At 41.0% G+C, this 22029-nt stretch overlaps 2 protein-coding genes across 10 annotated transcripts in view; both read right to left on the bottom strand.

The window, feature by feature from the left end:
• fat3a (FAT atypical cadherin 3a) overlaps window positions 1-11870 on the bottom strand; it is a 129295-nt gene extending 117425 nt beyond the window's left edge. For 5 of the 8 annotated variants that reach the window (XM_077722403.1, XM_077722404.1, XM_077722406.1 and 2 more), the window contains exon 1: window positions 11703-11868. The gene's annotated coding sequence lies outside the window, so the exon portion shown is untranslated. Of the gene's footprint in view, window positions 1-11702 lie in introns of all 8 variants that reach the window. The other 3 variants (XR_013327089.1, XM_077722408.1, XM_077722409.1) reach the window with 1 other exon arrangement.
• Window positions 11871-20701: 8831 nt separating this feature from the next.
• The window catches only part of cep164 (centrosomal protein 164), a 33664-nt gene continuing 32336 nt past the window's right edge, over window positions 20702-22029 (bottom strand). For both annotated transcript variants that reach the window (XM_077722204.1, XM_077722203.1), the window contains one exon: window positions 20702-21344. In XM_077722204.1, coding sequence (XP_077578330.1) covers window positions 21248-21344 — 97 coding nt within the window. In that variant the 3' untranslated portion in view covers window positions 20702-21247. The remainder of the gene's footprint in view (window positions 21345-22029) is intronic.

Below are 22029 nucleotides of genomic sequence, written 5' to 3'. Positions count from 1 at the left end.
AAATAGGAACAAAGCCTTGATGCCTGTCTACTGGATGAGCAACCAGAAAGCCTGGATCGCAAAAGCATTCACAAAGGACTTTTTCTTAAACTCTTTTGATCCCAAACACGAAGATGAGGTGAAAGGGGGCTGGACTTCAAGGACTGTACAGAAAGACTTGGCCTAAAACTCCCATTAACCAGTTTTTTTATTTATATCAAGTGGAGAGGAACTATTTTCACAATGAGTACAGTATTTAATGTATTTATTTATTTATTTATTTATTTTGATAGGGGGCCCAGTGACATGTTAGTTAATTCATGTCAAACATCGAACAATTTCACATGCCACAGTATTATTGTTCACGGAACCAGCAAAATCGAAAATTGAAAACTCTCAGTAATAAATGTTGAAAATGGAAAAACATGAGGCTTGCTCAAGAATTCTCAGAAGGTATAGGCATGTCCACTGATTGTGCTCAAACCACATCCCTCCTCATGTACCCAATGTCAGCTCCCTGCATTGTAATGGCTGCTCAAGCCATGGTCGGGAGGAAATACTACCACAGGAACACTTTTTGGCTTAATCTTACCAAAAGAAAACAGGCAAGTGGGTAAATCCAAAGTTGTGATGATAGTGCTGCATAGATCTGCAAATGTTATAATTTCCTAATCTTTGTTCAAATTTTAGTTGGGTTTTCTTCCTCTCAGCCCCCTCCATAATGCAAGGGGCTCCTACAGACAGCCAAGTGACAAGGAAAGCAGTTATTCTAACATTTAAAAAATGACATAAATTTGTCGCTCCAACCACATTCTTTTTATACGCTAAAACGGAGCCCAATATAGGCCAGGAACCGTATGTAGCCTCACCACCAGTAAGCATCCCTCTAATGTCCCTAGTAAAAGTATTTACACTTTTTTTGGTATTAAAATTAACCAAACCAACCCCTTTAAAGAAGCCAAACCGAATCAAAATAACGTTTTACTGTACCATCACACCCCTAATGGGAATCAAACAATGGCAATTCATTTGTAGTCACTTATGGCAGGCAGGGGTGTGGGGATGTGTGTGGGAGAAAGTGGACATGTGTGTGAATGAATGAGAGGGAGGCTTTTCCCACCATGTTCAACTGCTTATCAGCAGCTCTATATGTTTCAGTGTATTTGTATGTTTAATTGCATGTGATTTGTTCATCTATCTATTAACGTGTGTCAGTACAGTGGTACCTCTACATACGAGTAGCTCTAACTACGAGATGCTCGAGATACGACGAAAATTTCGAGCAAATAATTCGATCTAGATACGAGAAAAATTTCAAGATGCGATAAAGCCAGGTGGCCATGACATGAGAGGTTGTTTATCATTGTAGCTCACTGTCATTTTGTGATTTCTTCACACGAGTTTCTCCTACACATGGACCAGAAAACGCACAACGCGCATGCACGGGCAAAGGGGGGTAATGAAGTATACTCATGCACACAACACCGGTAAGCAATGGCACCCTTTCTTAGAATAAAACTTCATTACCCACAATCAATACATGGGTCGGCTGAGCTGTTGCATTTCCTGTTATTCCTTCCTCAGCCTGTTTGCTCCCGCTGTCGCTCATTCAAGACTACTTCTTGTTGGCAAGTGATCGTGCATTATCCTACTGTGAGGACATTAGTGTGCACCATTTTCGGAATATTTTAAAGGGAATACAACAGCAAACAGCCCATCGATAGCAAACGTGAGGGTGGAGGCGTTGCAAACAGCTAACCTGGAAACAATGATAAAAAAAATTAAACAAAATTAGAATTCAGTTGTGTGTAGTGACATTAAACGTATTTTTGAGTGTCTCTGTATATATTAATCCAAGTTAAATAAAATTTGTTTGTTCCGTTACGAGTGCGTTATCATGGAAAAATACCCCCACACCCCACCTCCCCTCTCTTTCTGACCCTCTCTGTACCCTCTGCGAAATCCGCCCAATTTTAGTTATATTAAACACCTTCAATTACTATTATACCTCTAGTTTAGTGTTCCTTTGTTAATAGATGGCAAATTAGAAGAAATAAAAACATTTTCCAATCCAATATCCTGTTTTTGGTGTTTTTTCAGAGGGTTGGAACAAATTAATTTGTTTTTAGTTCATCTCAATGGGAAGCGTCCACTCGAGTTACGAGAAGATCGACATACGAGCTCAGTCCAGGAACAAATAAAGCTCGTATGTAGAGGTACAACTGTATATGTGTAATTCCACTAAGAATCGCAACAGGACTTCAAAAAGTAAGGCACAGTGAAATGTTAATGAGGGCAGTCGGATGTGAACGGACAGCCTGATGAATAAATTTAGACAAAGACACAAACGAAGACAGCGAGACATGGCCGCTGCAGGAGGAACTTGAGTGATCAGACACTTAAATTTAAATATGAATAGATGAGATGACCAGGCAGCTTAGTTGCACGCTACATGCATGTACTGTATGTGTGGATCTGGGATCTTTTTCTCTGCAGAAACACAGCTTTCACATCTACAATAATGTATACCATTCATTCATTTATTCATTCATCTACCTGAATGCTATCTTGGAGCCTACCCAAGTTAACTATGGGCAGCAAGGAAGGGGGGTCACTGGCCTTGTTGTCATACAATCTCAAGGCACATGTATTATAGCCATGGCAGTGTTCTTTTCTTTCTTCGGGACAATAAATGATCAGGTCCGGGTAGCAGTATGTTTCTGCTTTGTGTGTTTTGAACAGTTGTCTGTCACGGAGTACTTTCTCGAGATTTTAAGCATGTTAAGTTGTTGAGTGTTTATGTATTTGTACATATTGTATCGACTAAGGTTCTAATGTTGAGGATTTTTTGCATGCTGTTCTTGAACATATCATGAGCGATGAGAAAGAGAGAGAGCGGGACTTGCATAAGAGCTAGACGAAACGTTTCTGGTTTTATTTGGTTAGGGTTTTGTTCGATGTTGTTTTTAGCGTTGGCTATGGCAGACAGTAGCTGTGTTCTGTTCTCAGAATTGCAAACCAAATAAATAAGAACCTGGCAAAGCTGACTTCTTTGTCAATTACAGTATGGTCACTGAGCTGCCATTTGCCAAATTTACAACACTGGAAAATGTCTTTGCATTTCTCATTCTTTTTAATGAGAAAAATCTTAACTTTGTTCTCTTTTTTTACATTAATATATTTGAATACATAATTTTTTAAAAATCTGAATTCTAATGTACTAATGGCATTTTAAAAGGATATATGCGTTAATATTAAATATCGTAGAGGCTATGCAATCGATTCTGAATCGATTGCGGTTACTGAAGTTGCACATTTTGTCAGAACTGATTCACAATGTGATAATGTTACCAAATTCATTCAGTTTCCAGTGCAATCTAATCAAATGCGGAAGCCATAGCGATATGAATTTCGAGGCATTGAAATCTGAAAATTGGGTAGTTTCGCAAAATATTTGCATTAAAAATGTAAATGATCATTTTTGGGGAATATCCGGAGTATAGGGAGATTGTCAGGAGTCACAGAGTTTGCATTACTCGTCCGGGTAAATTACGGAAATTCCAAAGAACTTGGCAGCTCTGTGAATGTGTGCTTCTTCTTTCTTGGTAAAACGCACGGTAGATTCATTTATGGCCCAATGGCATGCTACGTCACTTTTTTGGTCACTGTCATAATTTCTCGTTCATTCTTGGGCTCATTGGTCCATAGGAGGCATTTTCAAGGATGATTTGAAAACCAAACTAAACTGGAATAGGCTCAGCGTACTGTTTCTCCACAGGTAATGTGCGCGATTCGAAATGTAATCCGAAGAAACTAGGAAATGGCAAGACGTCGTCCTTCTCAATCTTTTATATTTTTCGGGCATCATTCACCCAATTCAGCGCCAAAGAAGAATCCCTGACTTCCGCCAATTTTTTATCCGCTATCTTCCGTTTGCGAGTGTCATTGTGAATTTTGATTTTTTTAAAACTTTTTTTATGCTTAATATAAAAGACCGCAACGTACCGAAGCCGCAAATGTTGAAGTTGCGAAGTGGTGTCGGACCGCAGTATTGCAGGGGTCGGGAACCTATGGCTCGCGAACTAGACATGTAACTTTTGATGGGTACAATTGGCTCTCTGCTGACCTGTAAGCTAATATGTGGAACCTGCAGGTGAGTCCCGAACGCACCAAAAAAGCCTCGCGTTGGCACCTAAAAGTGGCGCCGACACTTACTGTAGTGCCGTTACATTGACCAATGGGAGCGACTCTTTGGCACATCTCTGTGTTCGCGACACTACTTCGAGCGCCGCTACATCGAGCGCCGCTACATCGAGCGCCGCTACATCGACCAATGGGAGCCTCGCGTTTGCACATCTCTGTGACCGCGTCAGTGCGTCACACGCACTCCATTGACCAATGGGAGCTCTGCTTTAGAAATTTAAATGGCCGACAAATACTAACTCTAGCACTGCTTTCATCATCATTTTTCATTTCAGAATCCCTTGTGCATGCTGCATCTACTCATTGATTAGCAACAACAATGTTTTTTCAAATAATTTAGATTCTTATCGTACCGTAATTTCGAGCTGAAACGGTGCACCGACTGAAAGGGCACTGTCTCAAATGCGGGAGCTGATCCTAGATGGGAGCACGCATGGGTGCAGTGGGTCTTTGCTCTCCAGTTTGGTGTTTTGTTTTCTCAATCTTATCAATCTTATCATTATTTACTAACATCTGCAAGGCAAGTTGCCAGGATTTAAATACTCTCGGGAGGAGATGCGATATACCCATGATTACCAACAAACCCAGAATATCCCCGAGGACCACCGGGATCTCTGTGGATAGTCAGCCCACTCAAGAGTACGACGGAGACGACTAAGGGAAAGAAAGCAAAAGCGCGGATGCCGGGCGGGCTTAGCTGCTAAGCTAAGGAAACAACCGCACAGAACACCGCTTTCGAGTATCTTCTTGACCAACGCCAGATCCATCACAAACAAAATGGACAATTTGGAACTTCAGCTTGCTACCAGCAGCTTTGTCAGGAACTGCAAATTTATTCTCATCACGGAAACGTGGCTACACCCGCAAATCCCCGACGCCGCGTTATCGCTAGCTAGCCACACACTATACCAGGCAAGGAGAAACTACGGACCGCGGGCCGGAGATGGCGCCGTCACGTGGAAGCCAGTGGCAGTAGCTCTATCCACTCTCATTTGTTTTGTTTGTGTTTTACAGCTCTTTTTTAAATTTCATTTTAATGTTTCTTAATACATTCCTTTTTACTTTACTTTGTACTTTATATTTTGTACTTTAATGACGAGTGATAAGTATGTTAATACTTTAGTACTTTTTTGCTGTTTATGTTTCATATGTACTGTTAACAGATGCAGTTTCATATCGCATCTTGGCACCTGGCCCATCTGTCAAATTTTTAAAGTCAATGTGTCCCCCCGGCCAAAAAGTTTGCCCACCCCTGCACTTTCCCGAGACGATCGATCGAAACAATCAGGGAAAAGCAGAGGGGGGAGGACTTTATGTGTACATAGACAACGACTGGTGCTGCAACAGTAGCATCATTAATACTCACTGGTCCCCTGATTTAGAGATCTTGGCAGTACGGTGGAGACCCTTCTATCTACCTAGAGAGCTAACGATTGTCGTTGTAGTGGCTGTTTTCATCCCAACGGATGCTAACGTTAGCACAGCACTTAGCCTCCTGCGACTGTAAACAAATAGCAGCTTGACCACCCCTATGGAGTCTTTAATATCTGCCACTATTAGCCCTGTCCCTAAAAAGCCAACCATTGACAGCCTGAATGATTATAGGCCTGTTGCACTTAGATCATTGATCATGAAGTGCTTTGAAAAGTTGGTCGCCCGCCACATCAGTGATACAATCTCTCCCTCAGTCCACCAGTTTGCGTATAGAGAAAATAGGTCCACTGAGGACGCCATTGCCGGAGCTCTACACACAGCACTGAGCCACCTGGAGCACCATGGGAACTACGTGAGGATGATTTTCATTGACCATAGCTCAGCCTTCAACACTATAATGCTGGACATTCTGACTGACAAACTCTCCCACCTTGGACTATCCTCTTCCATCTGCTGCTGGATTAGGAACTTCTTAACCAACCGTCCACAAACTGTTAGACTTGGTCCCCACCTCTCTTCCTCCATCACACTGAGCACTGGCTCCCCTCAAGGCTCTGCACCGAGTCCTCTTCTGTATTCAATGTACACATACAACTGTACACCGACCCACTAGTCTAACTCCCTCATCAAAATTGCTGATGACATGTGGTCGGACTCATCTGAAGGGGGATGAGTCTACATACTGAAGAATCTGACATATTTTACTCATTCTTTTTAGTATAGCTGTTTCATTTTGATATCATATTTTACTCATTCTTTTTAGTATAGCTGTTTCATTTTGATATCACATTTTACTCATTCCTTTTGTTGTGGCGGTCTTGTGTTAGAGTCGCCACTGGTTCCCAACTCAATTACAATATGAACAGAAGGATGGGTCCGAGACTCCTCGACTACAATGTTAACAAAAGGCTCTTCCTGAGATTCTTGTTTCAAGGTAGGATTCACACTGATAAGAGACCAGATGGAGGACTTCAAAGGGCAGAGGAACAAAGAGCAGGGCAGAGGGTCGGGACTTTATAGGACCAGCGGAGACAGAGGTCTGGATGATGTGGATTCAAGGCTGGAAGATGTGGAGCCCAGAGAAACCCCCCCTCACAGCAGCCCTGGACCAGCCCACATCTCATTATTAATCAGCGAATGAATATGCATTTTTGTTGCACTATAACTGGGCAAACGCGGGTTTGGACAATGTCTTTTCCATCCTCCGCTTTGGGACATCAAGACTCAGCGGGCTTATTCTATGGGAGGGAGACCCGGAGCTCTGTATGAATCAATTTGAATGGAATAAACCATCTGTGGATAAACTCGCTCAACCCTGGTTTGTCTCCTCCGATGCTGAACACGCTCCATTGTTAGACTGGAGACTACAGAGTTAAGGAATTGGAGTCAGGTGAAATAGTTAAGTCTAACAATACAGAGATGAGGTCAACAAACTGTCTATGTGGTGTTTGGCGAACAATCTCACACTAAACACCACAAAAACTAAAGAAATAATTCTGGACTTTCGCAAATGCAGCACAGAGCTGGCCCCACTCCTCATAAATGGAGTATGCGTAGACAGGGTCCAGTCCTTCCAATTCCTGGGGGTTGACGTCACGGACAAGGTCTCCTAGTCTACCAACACCACGGCCCAGAAGAAGGCCCAGAAACAACTCAATTTCCTGAGGGTACTCAGGAGGAACAACTTGGACACTAAGCTTCTGGTAACCTTTCATTGAGCCACTGTGGAGAGCATCCTGGCATACCGCATTAAAGTGTGGTACGCTGGAATTACGGCGTAAGACAGAAAGGCCATGCAAAGAGTGATCAACACCGCCAAGAAGATCACCTGCTCCCTGTTCTCCAGGAAGACATTGCCAGCCCTCGCTACCTCAGCAGCGCCATTGTCAGGGACCAATCCTATCCTGGTCACAACCTGTTCCAGCTGCTGCCCTCTGGCAGATGCTACAGGTCTCACAAAGCACAGATGAATAGACTTGAGGACATTTTTTCCCACAGCCATCAGGACTATGAACCTGTGTTAGCACGACAAACAATTCCTTCTGTGCAATAACTCCGGGGTGTGCAATAACAATGTGCAATATCTTAGATCAAGGGTGTCAGACTCTGGTTGGTTTGTGGGCTGCGTCCTTCCTGGCTTGCCGTCAAGGCAGAGCAGCTGGAATCTATCTGTTGATTACTTCCCGAGTTTGTATTTACACACCAATGAGTTCCAGTATCATTGTCGGATCGTTCGAGCAAGTCCTACAATTCCTGCATATTCCTGGATGTCACTGCGTAGGTCCAATAGCCATGCAGCCATGCAACCCTTCTCCTCGTTACCACTCGTTACCCTGTTTCCGGTTTGGTTTCGTTTTCCATTTCACAAATCCTCGTTGTTTTGTAAGATCCCTTCAAAGTTATTGAAGTTGTTGTTTTGAAGCTAATTGCCACTCCTCATCCTGCTTATCCGCAACAGGGTCCAAATCTGTTCCTGATAGCGCCACGATGACACAAAGCAAAAGCATTCAAACATCTTCAAATCCGTCAAAGTCCTCATCGTCTATCCGACATAAGGATTTTGCCCCAGTGGGCGGGTTTGCCGTCCAACAATGCTTGGTTCTATCAGAATTTTCTTGGTCAGAGATGTCACCGTGGGATTTCGTAATCTATTCTAGCCTTGACGAAAGCTCAAACCACAGTGCTTGGCCCAGGCATCGACAATCCATTCCAAATCGTCACGTAACTCGTGCGACTCTGCCAGCCAGTCTTTGTATGGAACTACTGTGTTTTCCATCCAACATTCATCACTCCGAAACGGTTCGCAATGCTGCTTCTCCCGGTTGTTCTTTCGTTTTTTAGCCCTGGCTCGAGTCCTTCTTCAAAGCTCTCAACCTCACATCCTGTTGTCATTCACGTCAGGCCTTTCCTCTGTGTAGCCATAAGGTATTGTTTATTCGACTATTGAGACTGTTTTTCAGGGATAAAAGTGCTACAAGCACACGGAAGTAAACCTTGAAGTACGGGGCCACGCTATTGTTAGGGCAAGCTTTTTTGACCACCAAAACATTAATGTCTGCTGGGTTCGAATCACAGTAAATTGCATGTCTGCATGAAATGAAATCAGTCAAGCGGCCGCGGTCATACAAAATTTTGAATTTTGTGCATATATAAGGTGCACTGACTGATTGGGGGTCTCGTTCATTTTAGAGAAAATGTTAGACTTTTAAGTGCACCCTGTGGGCATGAAAATACGGGACTTTAAAAGTGTTTAAATGACGAACAAATGCAGTGTTATTTTCGCTTTTAAATTCTGGGTATGGCTCTCCAGGAATACAAAAATATCAATTGCTAATGGCTCTCTCAAGCAAAAAACTTCTGATCCCTGGTGTACAGTAATTCCTCAAATATCGCCGTTGGTGGAGACTAGACATGGCCGCTAAAAATCGCAAAGTAGAGTAACCTCTATTCATTTTTTTAAACTTCAGCGCTGACTCCTTGTTGCAAGAGTGGTGAGTATTTTCAAATTTTAATGAACTTAAAAGAAAAATGAAACTCATGAGTGGAAGCCACTCTTGCTTCTAGGACTCAGCACTGAAGTAAAAAAATGCAATTTTGAAAAATATTTGATACCAGAAAATTTTTTTTAAAAAGTAGTGATTTTGCAATACGTAAAGGCGCGATAATTGAGGGATTACTGTAATATTTAATATATACACTTCTTGATTTGTATGCACGAGAAAACGTACATATGATAGATAGAGGTGAATCTAGTTTGCGTTTTTTTTTTTTTAATTATCAAGGCAATGTCTGTCTCTGACGGTCTTGGGATCAAATCCAGGCCATGTCCATGAGAGTGGAGTTTTCAAGTTCCCGGGCCTGCGTGGGTTTCCTCCGGGTACTCCGGTTTCCTCCCATATTCCCAAAGCCTGCATGGTAGGCTGATTGGACACTCTAAATTGACCCTAGGAATGAGTGTGAGCGTGAATGGTTGTTTGTCTCCTTGTGCCCTGTGATCGGCTGGCCACGGATTCAGGGTGTCCCCTATCTCTGGCCTGAAGTCTGCTGGGTAGGGTCCAGCACCCCCCGCAACCCTAATGAGGATAAAGCGTTTCGAAAAATGAGATGAAATGAGATGTCTAGTCTAAATATATTATCCACGAAATTGGAGGGAAGACTGGACAGCTGAAGTGACACGACCACCATTCAAAAGCATTCCACTAGTTGTTGCGAACAATAGCGGGGCCTTGCATACAAACATGCACTTATTCTCACGAGCCAGCCGCTCGATATGCAATCCCATAACAGTCACCCCCCAGCATCTCGGAAAGGGGAACCAAAGAAAACCCCCAGCTCACTCTCACCGACACAGTCAGAATAAGGGAAAAGGGTCTTTCACAGTGCTGGCATTTGGCACGAACAGACGCTCACAAAGCCCTCGGGACCCCGGAGATGAAGGAGAAATGTGGGGGAGGGTGGAGGAGCACAGGGAGGAGGGGTTGCAGTATTGCTATTTCCAAGCAGGCAGCCTGTGGAGCAAAGCGTCAGAGAGAAAGAGAACAAAACAAAAAGAGGCATGGCCCTATCTCCTCCTCCATGGAGAGGTCAGTGTGATTGGCAGAGAGGTCAGCCACTGCAGCAGGGAATGCACACCACATTTCCTCAAAATATGTCTGTACTGTACTTCTAGGTTCCTCCATGCAACCCAACAAGGAAAACCACAAACATCTTTGCAAAATACTGAGATATATTCCTCACTGTGTCAACGATTTTCATGTCTGAAAAAAAAACGTTAGGTTTATACTCTAAATCAGTCTATTACCTTAAAATAATGAATTAGTTGAGAATAAGTAAAAACGATGACTTTACTATTACTACATACTGGTTGAACGCACACAGCTTCAGATTTTTGACTATATATTCCAACTGAATTGACAAGAATACTTTTGAAACTGTTACTCCACATAGGAAATGCATCAACCTATTATCATTAAGTGAACTGTCAAATTAACAGAAATTAAGAGGTGATAAGGGAGGTGCAATGGCGTGGAAGAGGAGGCGGTGATAGGGACAGAAATGAGGAGGAGCTGTAAACATTGGCCCACCAAGCAGCAAAATACAGCTGTGCATTTGTTTAGCTAACTGCCAGATGAAAGGTGAGAGGGTACCGCTTAATACACACACAACAGTAGATGGAAATACACAAGCGTGTCCATGTGTGGACATGCATGCGGACGTTTGCAGCATATGATGTATGTTATAATCAGAGAAACCAGGCTGTAAAATAAATAACTGCTTGAGACACATCGAAAATTGGTTTCATGCATCGTTGATGGGCTTTGCAGAAACAGGCTATAACATTACTCCAGCCCTCGAATGACTGACTGGTGGTAACCTTTTCCTTCTCGTTAGTGATCCATAAAACACCCCAGTTGTTGCTTCCATCTATTTGTCTGCTGCTCTACAGGCAATCCTGCATGACCAAGAGTTCCCCTTCTTCTATATACGCATTTTGAGTATGGAAAATGAATTCACATCAAGGCAACGAATACAGTGTGCGTGTGCATGTACGTGAAAAGCAAATGCAACCTAAAACCATTGATATTCAATACGCTGTGATTGATCGTGAATCGAAACTAAAATACACCTGCATCTGCGCTCCTACACATGTAAGTACTATATCCCTTTTGTCTTTTCTTCAGCGTTTCCCTTTTAAACAATTCTGCTAGATCGAGAGTAGGGTTGAGTGATACACATGAGTGTCGTCAGGATGTCGCTAGCTTGCGCGGACTCGGACAGTCCCACGCGACTGAGACTCAAGCCTTGCTCAGCTCGCCAATCATCAGCCATCACCTCTCATAAGGTCTTACTCCACCCTGATATTCAAGTCACATTCTGCTGCAGGTCTTCGTTGACAGCATTAGAAACGCGCCATGCCCTCGTTCAGTCTTATCGTTTAACACATCGCTGGTATTATTTCTATTACGATGATTTCTTTAAACATGTCACTGGTTGCAGAAACCTGCGTCGCCTCTCGTGCTCAACGCACGTCTGCGTGCATGTTCTGAACTTGGATTAATGAATGCTGCTCGATACGCAGGACTCACCTGTGCACGCTGCGGAATATCCCAGTTGAAAAATCTTTAGGTGTACGTCTGTTTACAACCGACACCGGTGCAAGTGTAATACAAACCAACTGCTCGACGAGTGGCAGCTCCGCTGCGAGCGTGCTCCTCTGCTGCCTTGGCGCGCTCATGACTGAGCCGTGTCGCGCGCAGGTGTGTGCGGGAGCAGCACAGCCTGCTGGAGAACTAATGTAATGCATTTGCCCAGGCATCTCAAATTCCCCACTCGAGACCAGTGTAAACCTGGGTTTGAAAATAAGCACGCAAATTATTTAAAAACTACATAAATAAATTAGACATTGAAATGCATTTTATGATGAGTACCTAAAAGGCAATACGAACAATCACTTGTGAAGCAAGTTTGTCAGCTTATCTTACAATTTAAGTCCTTTTCCTTTTTTAAGGTATGTGAATTTGGGGGCATGAACCTTTGGCGAAGTAAAATCTCTGTAAGCACCTTACATTTTGCGTAATATTGGGAGGAAAAGTTGTAAATTTAGGAACCACAATTGTCATTGTCTGTGGGAGCAACAGTTAGTTCCCAGTTCTTGTGTACTGTACTGACAATTGTTGAAAGCAGCTGGTCTGGTGAAGAAGTTTGGTGAGCACTTCCTTCTGGTTTTCTTCGATGAACCTCCTGTTTCAATTTCCCGCCTTGATTCCTGTCCATTCCATTCTCTTTAGCCCATGCCAGTTCCAAATTCAGCTTCTGCATATATTTGAACTTTCCCTCTCCCTCTCCCTCTCCCTCTCCCTGTGATGTCTGTGGTCTCATCAAGAGCCACTGAATATAAACTTAAACATTGCGCTTTCTTACACAGTTGATCATAAATGTCACTTGACAGGTCAGAAATGCGCTCTACCATGGTCTTGGCAGAAACGCCGATGTGGTTCAACTGACTTTTCTTTTCTGGACAGACAATTTGTGCAGCCTGTAATATGCACTTTTTGATAAATTCACCTTTTGTTAATGGCTTTCCTGCTTTAGCAATCAGCTCACAAACGGCGTAGCTAGCTTCGACTGCTGCATTACTTTCTTTGTTAGCCTTCTTGAATAAATCCTGTTGCCTCAGATGATGTGTTTTAAGACTGGCAACCTGGGGGTGCCGCTGTGCTCAACAAAGAAATATTGCACTCCCCACTTTTCTTGAAACTGTCTGTGCTCATCACTGACCTTTCTCTCCGCGGCAGGCTTTGAAACAGACATGTGTTTACACTTTGAATGAGTGTCGGATTGAACTTTTAACTTTCAGTCGCGCGGGTCTGTTGTGCATGCGCAGTTTCGCTCTCCGAAGGTCAGAATCGTTTAGGAGTTTTATAATGAACACACCGTGGTGTGGGGCTCTCAGGCACATCATTGCTGGAGATGAGTCTCAGCTGGTAGGAGAGTTAGATCCGCATTTCTGCCAAGCACGGACGCCTGCCAGACCTGCCATTGCCTCGTCTCGTTTCTGACCGGCGCGGACAACCACCACACCTGCCACTGCCTTGTCTCGTTTCTGACCGGCGCAGACGCCCGCCGGGTCAACCACAGCCTCGTCTCGTTTCTGGCCGGCGCGGATGCCCGCCGGGTCAACCACTGCCTCGTCTCGTTTCTGGCCGGCGCGGATGCCCGCCGGGTCAACCACTGCCTCGTCACGTTCTTGGCCAGCGCGGACGCCCGCCAGACTTGCCACTGCCCCGTCTCGTATCTGGCCGGCACGGACGCCCGCCGGACCGACCACTGCCTCGTCTCGTTTCTGGTCGGCACGGACGCACGCCGGACCGACTACTGCCTCGTCTTGTTTCAGGCTGGCACGGACGCCCGCCGGATCGACCTCTCCTTCATCTGTTCATGGGTTGGTGTGGACGACCCCCGGACAATGCTAGGTCTCCCACCTGCCCTCCCTGCTTGTTCTCGTTTCTCATGTTAGAATTGACCTTGGGACGTCTAGGATCCGTCCCTTAGAGGGGAGGTACTGTCAGGAGTGGCTCAGTTGCCCCTCCTGGCACGATGTCATGATTGTTATCAGCCGTGGCAATTAGGTGATTATGTTTTCCTGGCTATTTAAGCATTATGAGTTTTGTTGATCGTCGTCGGATTGACTGATTTTTTCCTCTAATTTGTTCCCCTGAGTTACCACGTTTGTCATGCCTACATCTCTTGACGCCATGCCACATGTTTCATTTCTGTATTAGTAAGTTTTCAAGCCAAGTTGTTTATGTTAAGTTTTTTCCCGTTAATTAAACCAAACAACAAATGCAACGCAACGGCCTCCCCTTTCCGTAACAAGTAGGTTCTTAGTTATCTTTTGGTTTGGAAACAGTACATCTGTGGACTTTATTATTTTACATAACTCATTCAGTTACCCAAGCAGAGGGGGCCAAAAGGAGACGGAATGGCCATGTGACAGGCTAAAGTGTTTAAGTTATTAATGATAGAGTGTGACATGCTAAAGTGTATAAGTTATTAATGATTTCATGTTGGGGATTACAACTAGTTTTGGATTGGATGTTTATCAGTGTTCGATTATTGATGCCTTTATCCAAATAGCAAGAGTAATATGTTAAAGTCTGTATCGGTATTCCATTATTGATGTCTCGGTGCACATAGGTTGAGGCACGGGAGATTTTTAGTCATTACAGTAAAAGTTGGTTTAAGACAGCAACGAATCACTGTGTGATTATTTCTCCTTGCATATCAAGTAAAAGTTGGTTGAAGACAACAACTAATCACTGCGTGATTATTTCTCCCTGTGTTTAAAGGTATGCTGTTTTTTCTAGAGGCCGGTTGAGTTTGTGGTTTGCCAGATACAGTGTTTAGCATGTGAGAAAGAAGATAATATTTAGTAATGTTTGTTTACTTTTGATGTGTGTGTGTGTGAGAATGTGCGAGTCTGGGTCGAGCACATGGAATAGCATTTAGCAAGCTACCCTCGACTGCCATTACCGTTAGAATTATATGATATTATATGACGGTCGTAGCAAAAGAAGCTGTCATTGAGATTCCATTGTTTGCCCCTGCTGAATAGTTAAGGACTTCTCTAAGTTGTAAAAACATAAGGTAACACAAGTTATGATCATTTATCGAACAAGTGCAATTGTTTTGGGTTCTAACGTGTTGTTAATATATGTATATATATGGGTGTAATTGTATATTGTTTTTTGTGTGAATTATTACAGTAAAAGTTGGTTGAAGACAAGAACTAATCACTGCGTGATTATTTCTCCTTGTGTTTAAAGCAATATGAAAATGCAGGGTGCAACAGCTGCTCTGTTCCTGGCTATTATGATGAGCAAGGAAAGTTCACACCTTTTCTTCTTAACTCATTTCCTTGGAACAGGACATGACTTGAGTTACACCCAATTGTTCATTTGCATGTAGTCTTAAAAGTGGACTTGTTTTGGGAGCATGGCCCTGTAGACAACCCGGAAGCCAATGAAGGGTGGAAGGAGAGGGGGCCCAGACTGATCTGTATTGTCCAAATGTTCTGTCTCAGTGTTTTAATTTTTGTTGTTGTTCGATGTTCTGTTTTCACTTTGTTTAATTGTCTTAGAATCAAATTTATGCATTGTTCTGTCCACTTGAGAAAATAAAATAATTTTCAGAGTAGAAGAAGGCCTAACTTTTCATTTCAGCACACACACAAAAATAGCTCTCTTCTACACAAACCGATTTTGCAGAGGGCCTCAGTGGGTCCCGGTCTTTGTCCGAACTAATCCAGTGACGACAGTTTAAGCAAAGAGCTGTCTTCTAAAATATGTAGCGTAGCGTTGGGTGAATGCAGTTGAAATATGTTGGTTTTTTGATACATTTAGCAATATTAAGAATTACTGATAGTTTTCCAACACTACGCCAATGTCATATATCAATATATACAATTTATAAAAAGCCGAAAAAACATTCAGATAGGTATTAAGTATAGAGAATGTTGTGTGCACTGCAAATAGACTACGTACTGTAATTCTTTGCACTTAATAAACACCTCGTACAACACTCATTCATTATTCAGTGGTCCTTTACTTGACTTTCAGCCCACACATGCTGGCTTTTTGTCTGAGGACAAGTCATGAATGCTAAATGCCTCAGCATAAAGGAAGGCAAAGGTGGCAGAAGTAGAAAATTATTCTTCACCATTTACTCACTCCCCAATTCACAAATCCAATATGCGTAAAAATATGAGGCTTTATTGAACAAGTAATATAGGCTGGCTTTGTGCCATAAATGTAATTTGTGTGCATGTGCACCTGCTTGTCAGTGTGTAAAATGAGCCAATCTGGTGCAGTGCCATCCCCCAAAATCACATGCTCAATGAGGGGCAAAACAAGGATATATGAATGATGACTGGTCCTTCCACATGATTCAAATTCAGTATTATTATTATCATGTATATTTGTGCATGTGCATGTCAACACATTCTTAACTTAAGCAAATTTAAGCAAAAAACATCAGTCTGGATGTGTAATGTATGCATTTGGCATGTCCCACTGTGCTATGGGAGCTGGGAGGTGCCTCAAGAATTCATTCATTATTTTTCTCAACCGCTTTATCCTCGCAAGGATCGTGGGGGGTGCCAGAGCCTATCCCGGGTGACTTTTGGGCACAAGCCGAAGGACACCCTGAATCGGTGGCCAGCCAATCGCAGGGCACGAGGAGACAGAAGACTATTCATGCTCACACTCATACCTATGGGTAATTTAGAGTGTCCAACCTGCGTACCATGCATGTCTTTGAAATGAGTGAAGAAACCGGAGTATCCAGAGGGAACCAACGCAAGCCCGTGGAGAACATGCAAACACCTTATGAATTTTGTGAAAATTCTACTTGTTCACTCAATCAATGTGCATGTTTAAAAATATATTTATTTTGCATGGATGGATTTGTGTAATGAGGACTGAGGGTGGATTTTTAAAATGTTTTGCTTGTGTTATAATGTTAACTGGCAGAATGACACTGTTATGTTCAAATAATAGGTTCTTCAAACACGAGTGTCTTTTCATCCTGTAGTAAAAAAAATACACTAATATGAGCAGGGTTATATAAAGTTCACATTTTCATTTACCACATTTCTTACAAATATAAGAATGTATATAGGCTATATAACATCACTAACTTGTGTAAGTGATCATTTTATAAACTCTTCACACTTGCCCATAACTCAGCATAAATGGACCACCATGAGTATTTGCTAGTAAACAGATGGAGAGAACCATCATGAGACAACTTACTGATGGCCTGTCAAGGATTGACCAGAGTCAACTCCCCAAAAAGTTCAAGGTCTGGTGCTACCAGTTCATACTCAACAGAAGGGTAATGTGGTCCTTGAAAATGAGCAAGATCTCCTAATCTTGGGTGAGCAAGATGGATGGCCAATTCATTCATCAGAAATTGGCTGGGTCTAGCACGGTGCCTTTCCGAACCAGGACTCTTTGGAAGGAATGCACTGAAACTGTCCAACATCCTACCATTGGTGAATATGACAGCCAAGGTAGTACAGTGCACTTTCAGTTTGTTACATAAACGAAGAATGTACAGATCTTTTAAGAAAATATTTAAATGGAGTAATAACAAATGATTGTTATATAAATAGTAGATGATGTGACTATTTCGGTCAACAGATAAACACTCTCCTTAAAGCTAAGAAAGCCAAGAAAACACACAGCGTCTCATGGCAATGACAGAAACACAGGAGTGAAAAGTATTTGAAGGCAATGAAAATCTAAAATAAGACTCAATAAAAACTAAGAGTTACTATTCACCAATTTAAACCAGTATGTGCATGCATGTGGATTTGGGCATTCATAGGATGCTTTAAAGGATGAGAAGAAAATGTAGACCACAGGGTAAAGCATCTTTGGTTCGAATAATGTAAATTATCAATGTCATAATTAACAACTTTTCATTGGCAACACATCAATTGTCACCTGGTCAAAGCAGTCTTCAATAAAATGTTTTGATCAAAACAACAGAATTGGTAAGTTCGTGTATGACCTACTTGTATTTGCTCAAACATGTCAAGCCCACTACAAGTAAAACAGTAAAAATTGGACACAATAAGCACATTACATTCAAATAACAATAAGTAAAACAATTAAAAGCAGGTAGGATACATCAATGATGACAAAATGAATTAGGCAAACAATAAGTAAAAAATACTAAACAGTTTCTTAAACATTTCTTTCCCAATTGAACAAATTGATAATAAAAAAAACGAAAGCTTTCTTTTTGAATACTCGCACAGTAAATGAGGATTTGTTTTAAGCTTTACTTAGGGCTATTCTTCATCAATGGTTATAACTAGGACACGAGAGAGGAGGATGTTCCATAAGCCGTTTCATACCAATGAGTGAAATCTTACACACAACTGCTAAAATAAAAAAGGCCACGTAGGAGGATACTATGAAAGCCAATTAGTTTAGAAAAAATAGAAAACTAACATTATTCTTCGTGAGGAAATACATGGCTTGTGAATCACATTGCACTGAGGCATTTAGGGAAGATGAAGTGAGTAGGCGAGAGAACAACATTATTAAAGGCCGTGGCATTTCCCTCATTTTTTTTTTGCAGAGGGCGCGTTCAGTCCTTACTTGACCCCGTAGGCACGTAAACCTCTCTGATGCTGTTTGGTGTTGAAAATTGAAAATCTATTGATTTAGGTTATTGCAAACCACAAAGCATGTGTATTTTGGAATTTGCTAGACGTGTAGTGTCGTGAGGGATCTTTGTGGACGCCGTGCCTGGAAACGTAGAGTAGCCCCAAATACAGGGAGGAAGGCAATGGACAAGGGTGGAGTGCGCAAACAAAACTTTAATTCTTTAGGCAGGAGGGGTTTCACGAAACTTAACAACTTAGAAATCAAATAACAAAATCAAACCTGATGTGGAAAAACATAAGGCAATAAAGAACTTAGAAACATGTAAACACAGCAGGCGATCCAACATTGAACTGACAAACACAACAGGCTTAAATACACAAAATAAGACTAATTGTCAATCACACGCAGCTGGTCAAAAAGAGGAAAAAGTAGCCAGGAGGGACACAGGAGGCAAAAAGCAAATATGCGCACGAGCACGCAAACACGCGCACACAAACACGCCTCCCACGCCCCCCTCACACACAGGGAAGCAGGAATAACAAAACCCAACCAAACATAACATGTCTCTTAAATGGGCACAGCAGTGCAGCAATTGTATGTAATGTGGACCATTTCTGTATTATGGCGGCAAATGTATTTACCCCTTTCCTGATTTGTTTTTTCTTTTTTTTTGCATTTTTAACACACACAAAGGATTCAGATCATCAAACCAATTTTAGTATGACACAGAGATAACCCAAGGAAATAGAAATACCGTTTCTAAATGATGATTTTATTTATCAAGGCAAAATTGTAAACTTGCCTGGCCCGCTGTGAAAAAGTAATTGCCCCCTTTTGGTAAATAAATAAAATTTTAGCGAAGCTGAGTTCAATTTCACACCACAGTATTTCAATAAAGGTGGCCCGGTGGAGCAAGTGGTTAGCGCGTCGGACTCACTGCTCTGGGGTCCTGGGTTCAAATCCAAGTCATATCCATGTGTAGTTTCCAGTCCTGCGTGGCTTTCCTCCAGGTAATTTGGTTTCCTCCCACATTCCAAAAATATGCGTAGTAGGCTGATTCCCCCTAGGTATGGGTGTGAGTGTGCATAGTTGTCCGTCTCCTTGTGCCCTGCGATCGCCTGGCCGCCAGTCCCCCGCCGCTGGCCCGGAGTCAGCTGAGATAGGCTCCAGCACCGCCGCGACCATAATGATGATAAAGTGGTTGTGATGATAAAGCGGTTCTGATAATGAGATTAGATGAGTTGAGCATTTCAATAGAAATAAAAAGGAATTAGGAAAAAAACTGCAGTGGCCGATCAACAGCCCAAGAGATCATCAACTGCTCCTGACACCCCCTCCCCTGTCTTAAAAGATAATACACATCCCGGCTCCCACCTTCAACCTGTTACCCTCTGGCAGGTGCTACAGGACCGTAAAAGCCAAGACAAACAGCCTCAAGGACAGTTTCTTCCCAAGTGGCGTCACCATATATATACATATACATACACATACATACACATATACGTATGTATGTATGTGTGTATGTGTGTATGTATGTGTGTATGTATGTATGTATATATGTATATATGTATATATGTATATATATATATATGTGTATATATATATATATATATATATATATATATATATATATATATACATATATATCTATATATCTATATATCTATATATCTATATATCTATATATCTATATATCTATATATCTATATATCTATATATCTATATATATATATATATATATATATATATATATATATATATATATATATATATATATATATATATATCTATATATATCTATATATATCTATATCTATATCTATATCTATATCTATATATATATCTATATATCTATATATCTATATATCTATATATCTATATATCTATATATCTATATATCTATATCTATATCTATCTATCTATCTATCTATCTATATATATATATATATATATATATATATATATATATATATATATATATATATATATATATATATATATATATATATATATATATATATATATATATATATATATATATATATATATATATATATATATATATATATATATATATATATATATATATATATATATATATATATATATATATATATATATATATATATATATATATATATATATATATATATATATATACAGAAATAGCACTCGTTATTGACACTGCAGCTAAAAATATGATAAGCTGAATAGCCGTGAAAATACGGCAGTAGTCGAATGATGGACTTTCACCAATAGCATTTTGATTTTATTCAAATTATTTTTTTCAGTGCACCGTTTTTAATTCTGAAGTCTTTGTGTAAAAAAGCAAAATATACTCAATTTTGTTCTTAAACAACGGCCTATTTCCTTAAGAGACAGCGGTACAATAGACAAAGACAGACTTCTGATTTTGGGTAAAAATATATTTAGTTTTACAGAAACCATTGGTCCAGATAGAGCTATCAAAATATTTAGAAGACAACACAGAAAACAAGCTACAGCATCGCTAAGGTAATACAATGTGGGCTCTTGTGTATAGCCAGAAAAAACACGTTGCTATTAGGTCATTATTCCATTACGATTAGGATTTTTGTTTAAATAAAGAGAAAGAAACTGGAAATTATTCCTTAAAGCCCATGTCCAGCACAGGCTTTTGCATCAAATACAAACCAAATCAAATAATGGCTCAGGTCGAAAACCAAACAGTCACAACTTTAGCTAGAAGGTCATCTCCTGGGTAAGTCATAACAGAATCCTACATCCAACACACACAAAAATTACTTCAAAAATAGACCTTGATGAAGAATGCCTGCCCTTCATATATAGCACCATAATTAAAAGTCACAGTATAAACAAATCATTTGTAAAACTGATTTTCTACTGTAACGTCTAAGAAGCATTAGTGTATGCTGCCATTTGTTCTCCAAAATCCCCAGAGCCTTGGAACATCAGTAATGGTAGACTCTGATTCGGTCCTTGTCATCGAGGCCGAGCTGGACGAGGTTGCTTTGGGAGGAAGAAGCCTGAAAGCGAGTGAACAAAGGTCTGAGGCAATCAATTAAGGACACATATTGCAATAGGACACTCAATGCTTGTGTTGATAACTTACATGAGCGGTGTATGGACGTTTTGTACAGTTGGCAGCATAAGTGTTCCCTTTCTTTGCCATATCGAAAACTTGCATCTTCCCAACAATTGTCATGATCCTCTGTTGCCGTTTAAGCGTAATAATTTGAATCTCAGAAATTGTACCGAGGTATCCAATTAACTAGAAGAAACATTGCAGCGAGTCTAAAGCTCACAGTTAAACATTTCGGAATAAGAGCAAAACATGGTCTGCAGGAAATGCAGGGTTCTGCGGTTATTTTCGCAACTTTTGGATTTAAAAAAAATGTCTTTCAAGGTGATAGAGAATCTGTTTGGTAAAAGATTGGTTTGTTTGGCGAAATTGGGAATAAAGTAAGATTTTTGACAAATTTGTTGATTTCGAAGGGCTCTTAATGAAAGAAAAATAGCTTTTGGAAGATGAAAGATTATTATACTGTTTTTGAATGGGTAGTTTGTTCAAAATACTTTAACATTAGAGATTAGTTGGTTAGAGAAAAAGGGACGAGAAAATTTACATTATGACATATTGGTGACAATTTGTGGGTCCTTTATTAAACATTGTGATTAGGAAATGCATAGTAGAAAGTTATTTTCTCTTATTTAATTATTGTAGGTTTTACTT

This window comes from Stigmatopora nigra, chromosome 8, assembly GCF_051989575.1.
Source record: "Stigmatopora nigra isolate UIUO_SnigA chromosome 8, RoL_Snig_1.1, whole genome shotgun sequence".
NCBI lineage: Eukaryota > Metazoa > Chordata > Actinopteri > Syngnathiformes > Syngnathidae > Stigmatopora > Stigmatopora nigra.
This window is presented reverse-complemented; position numbering and strand designations above follow the sequence as displayed.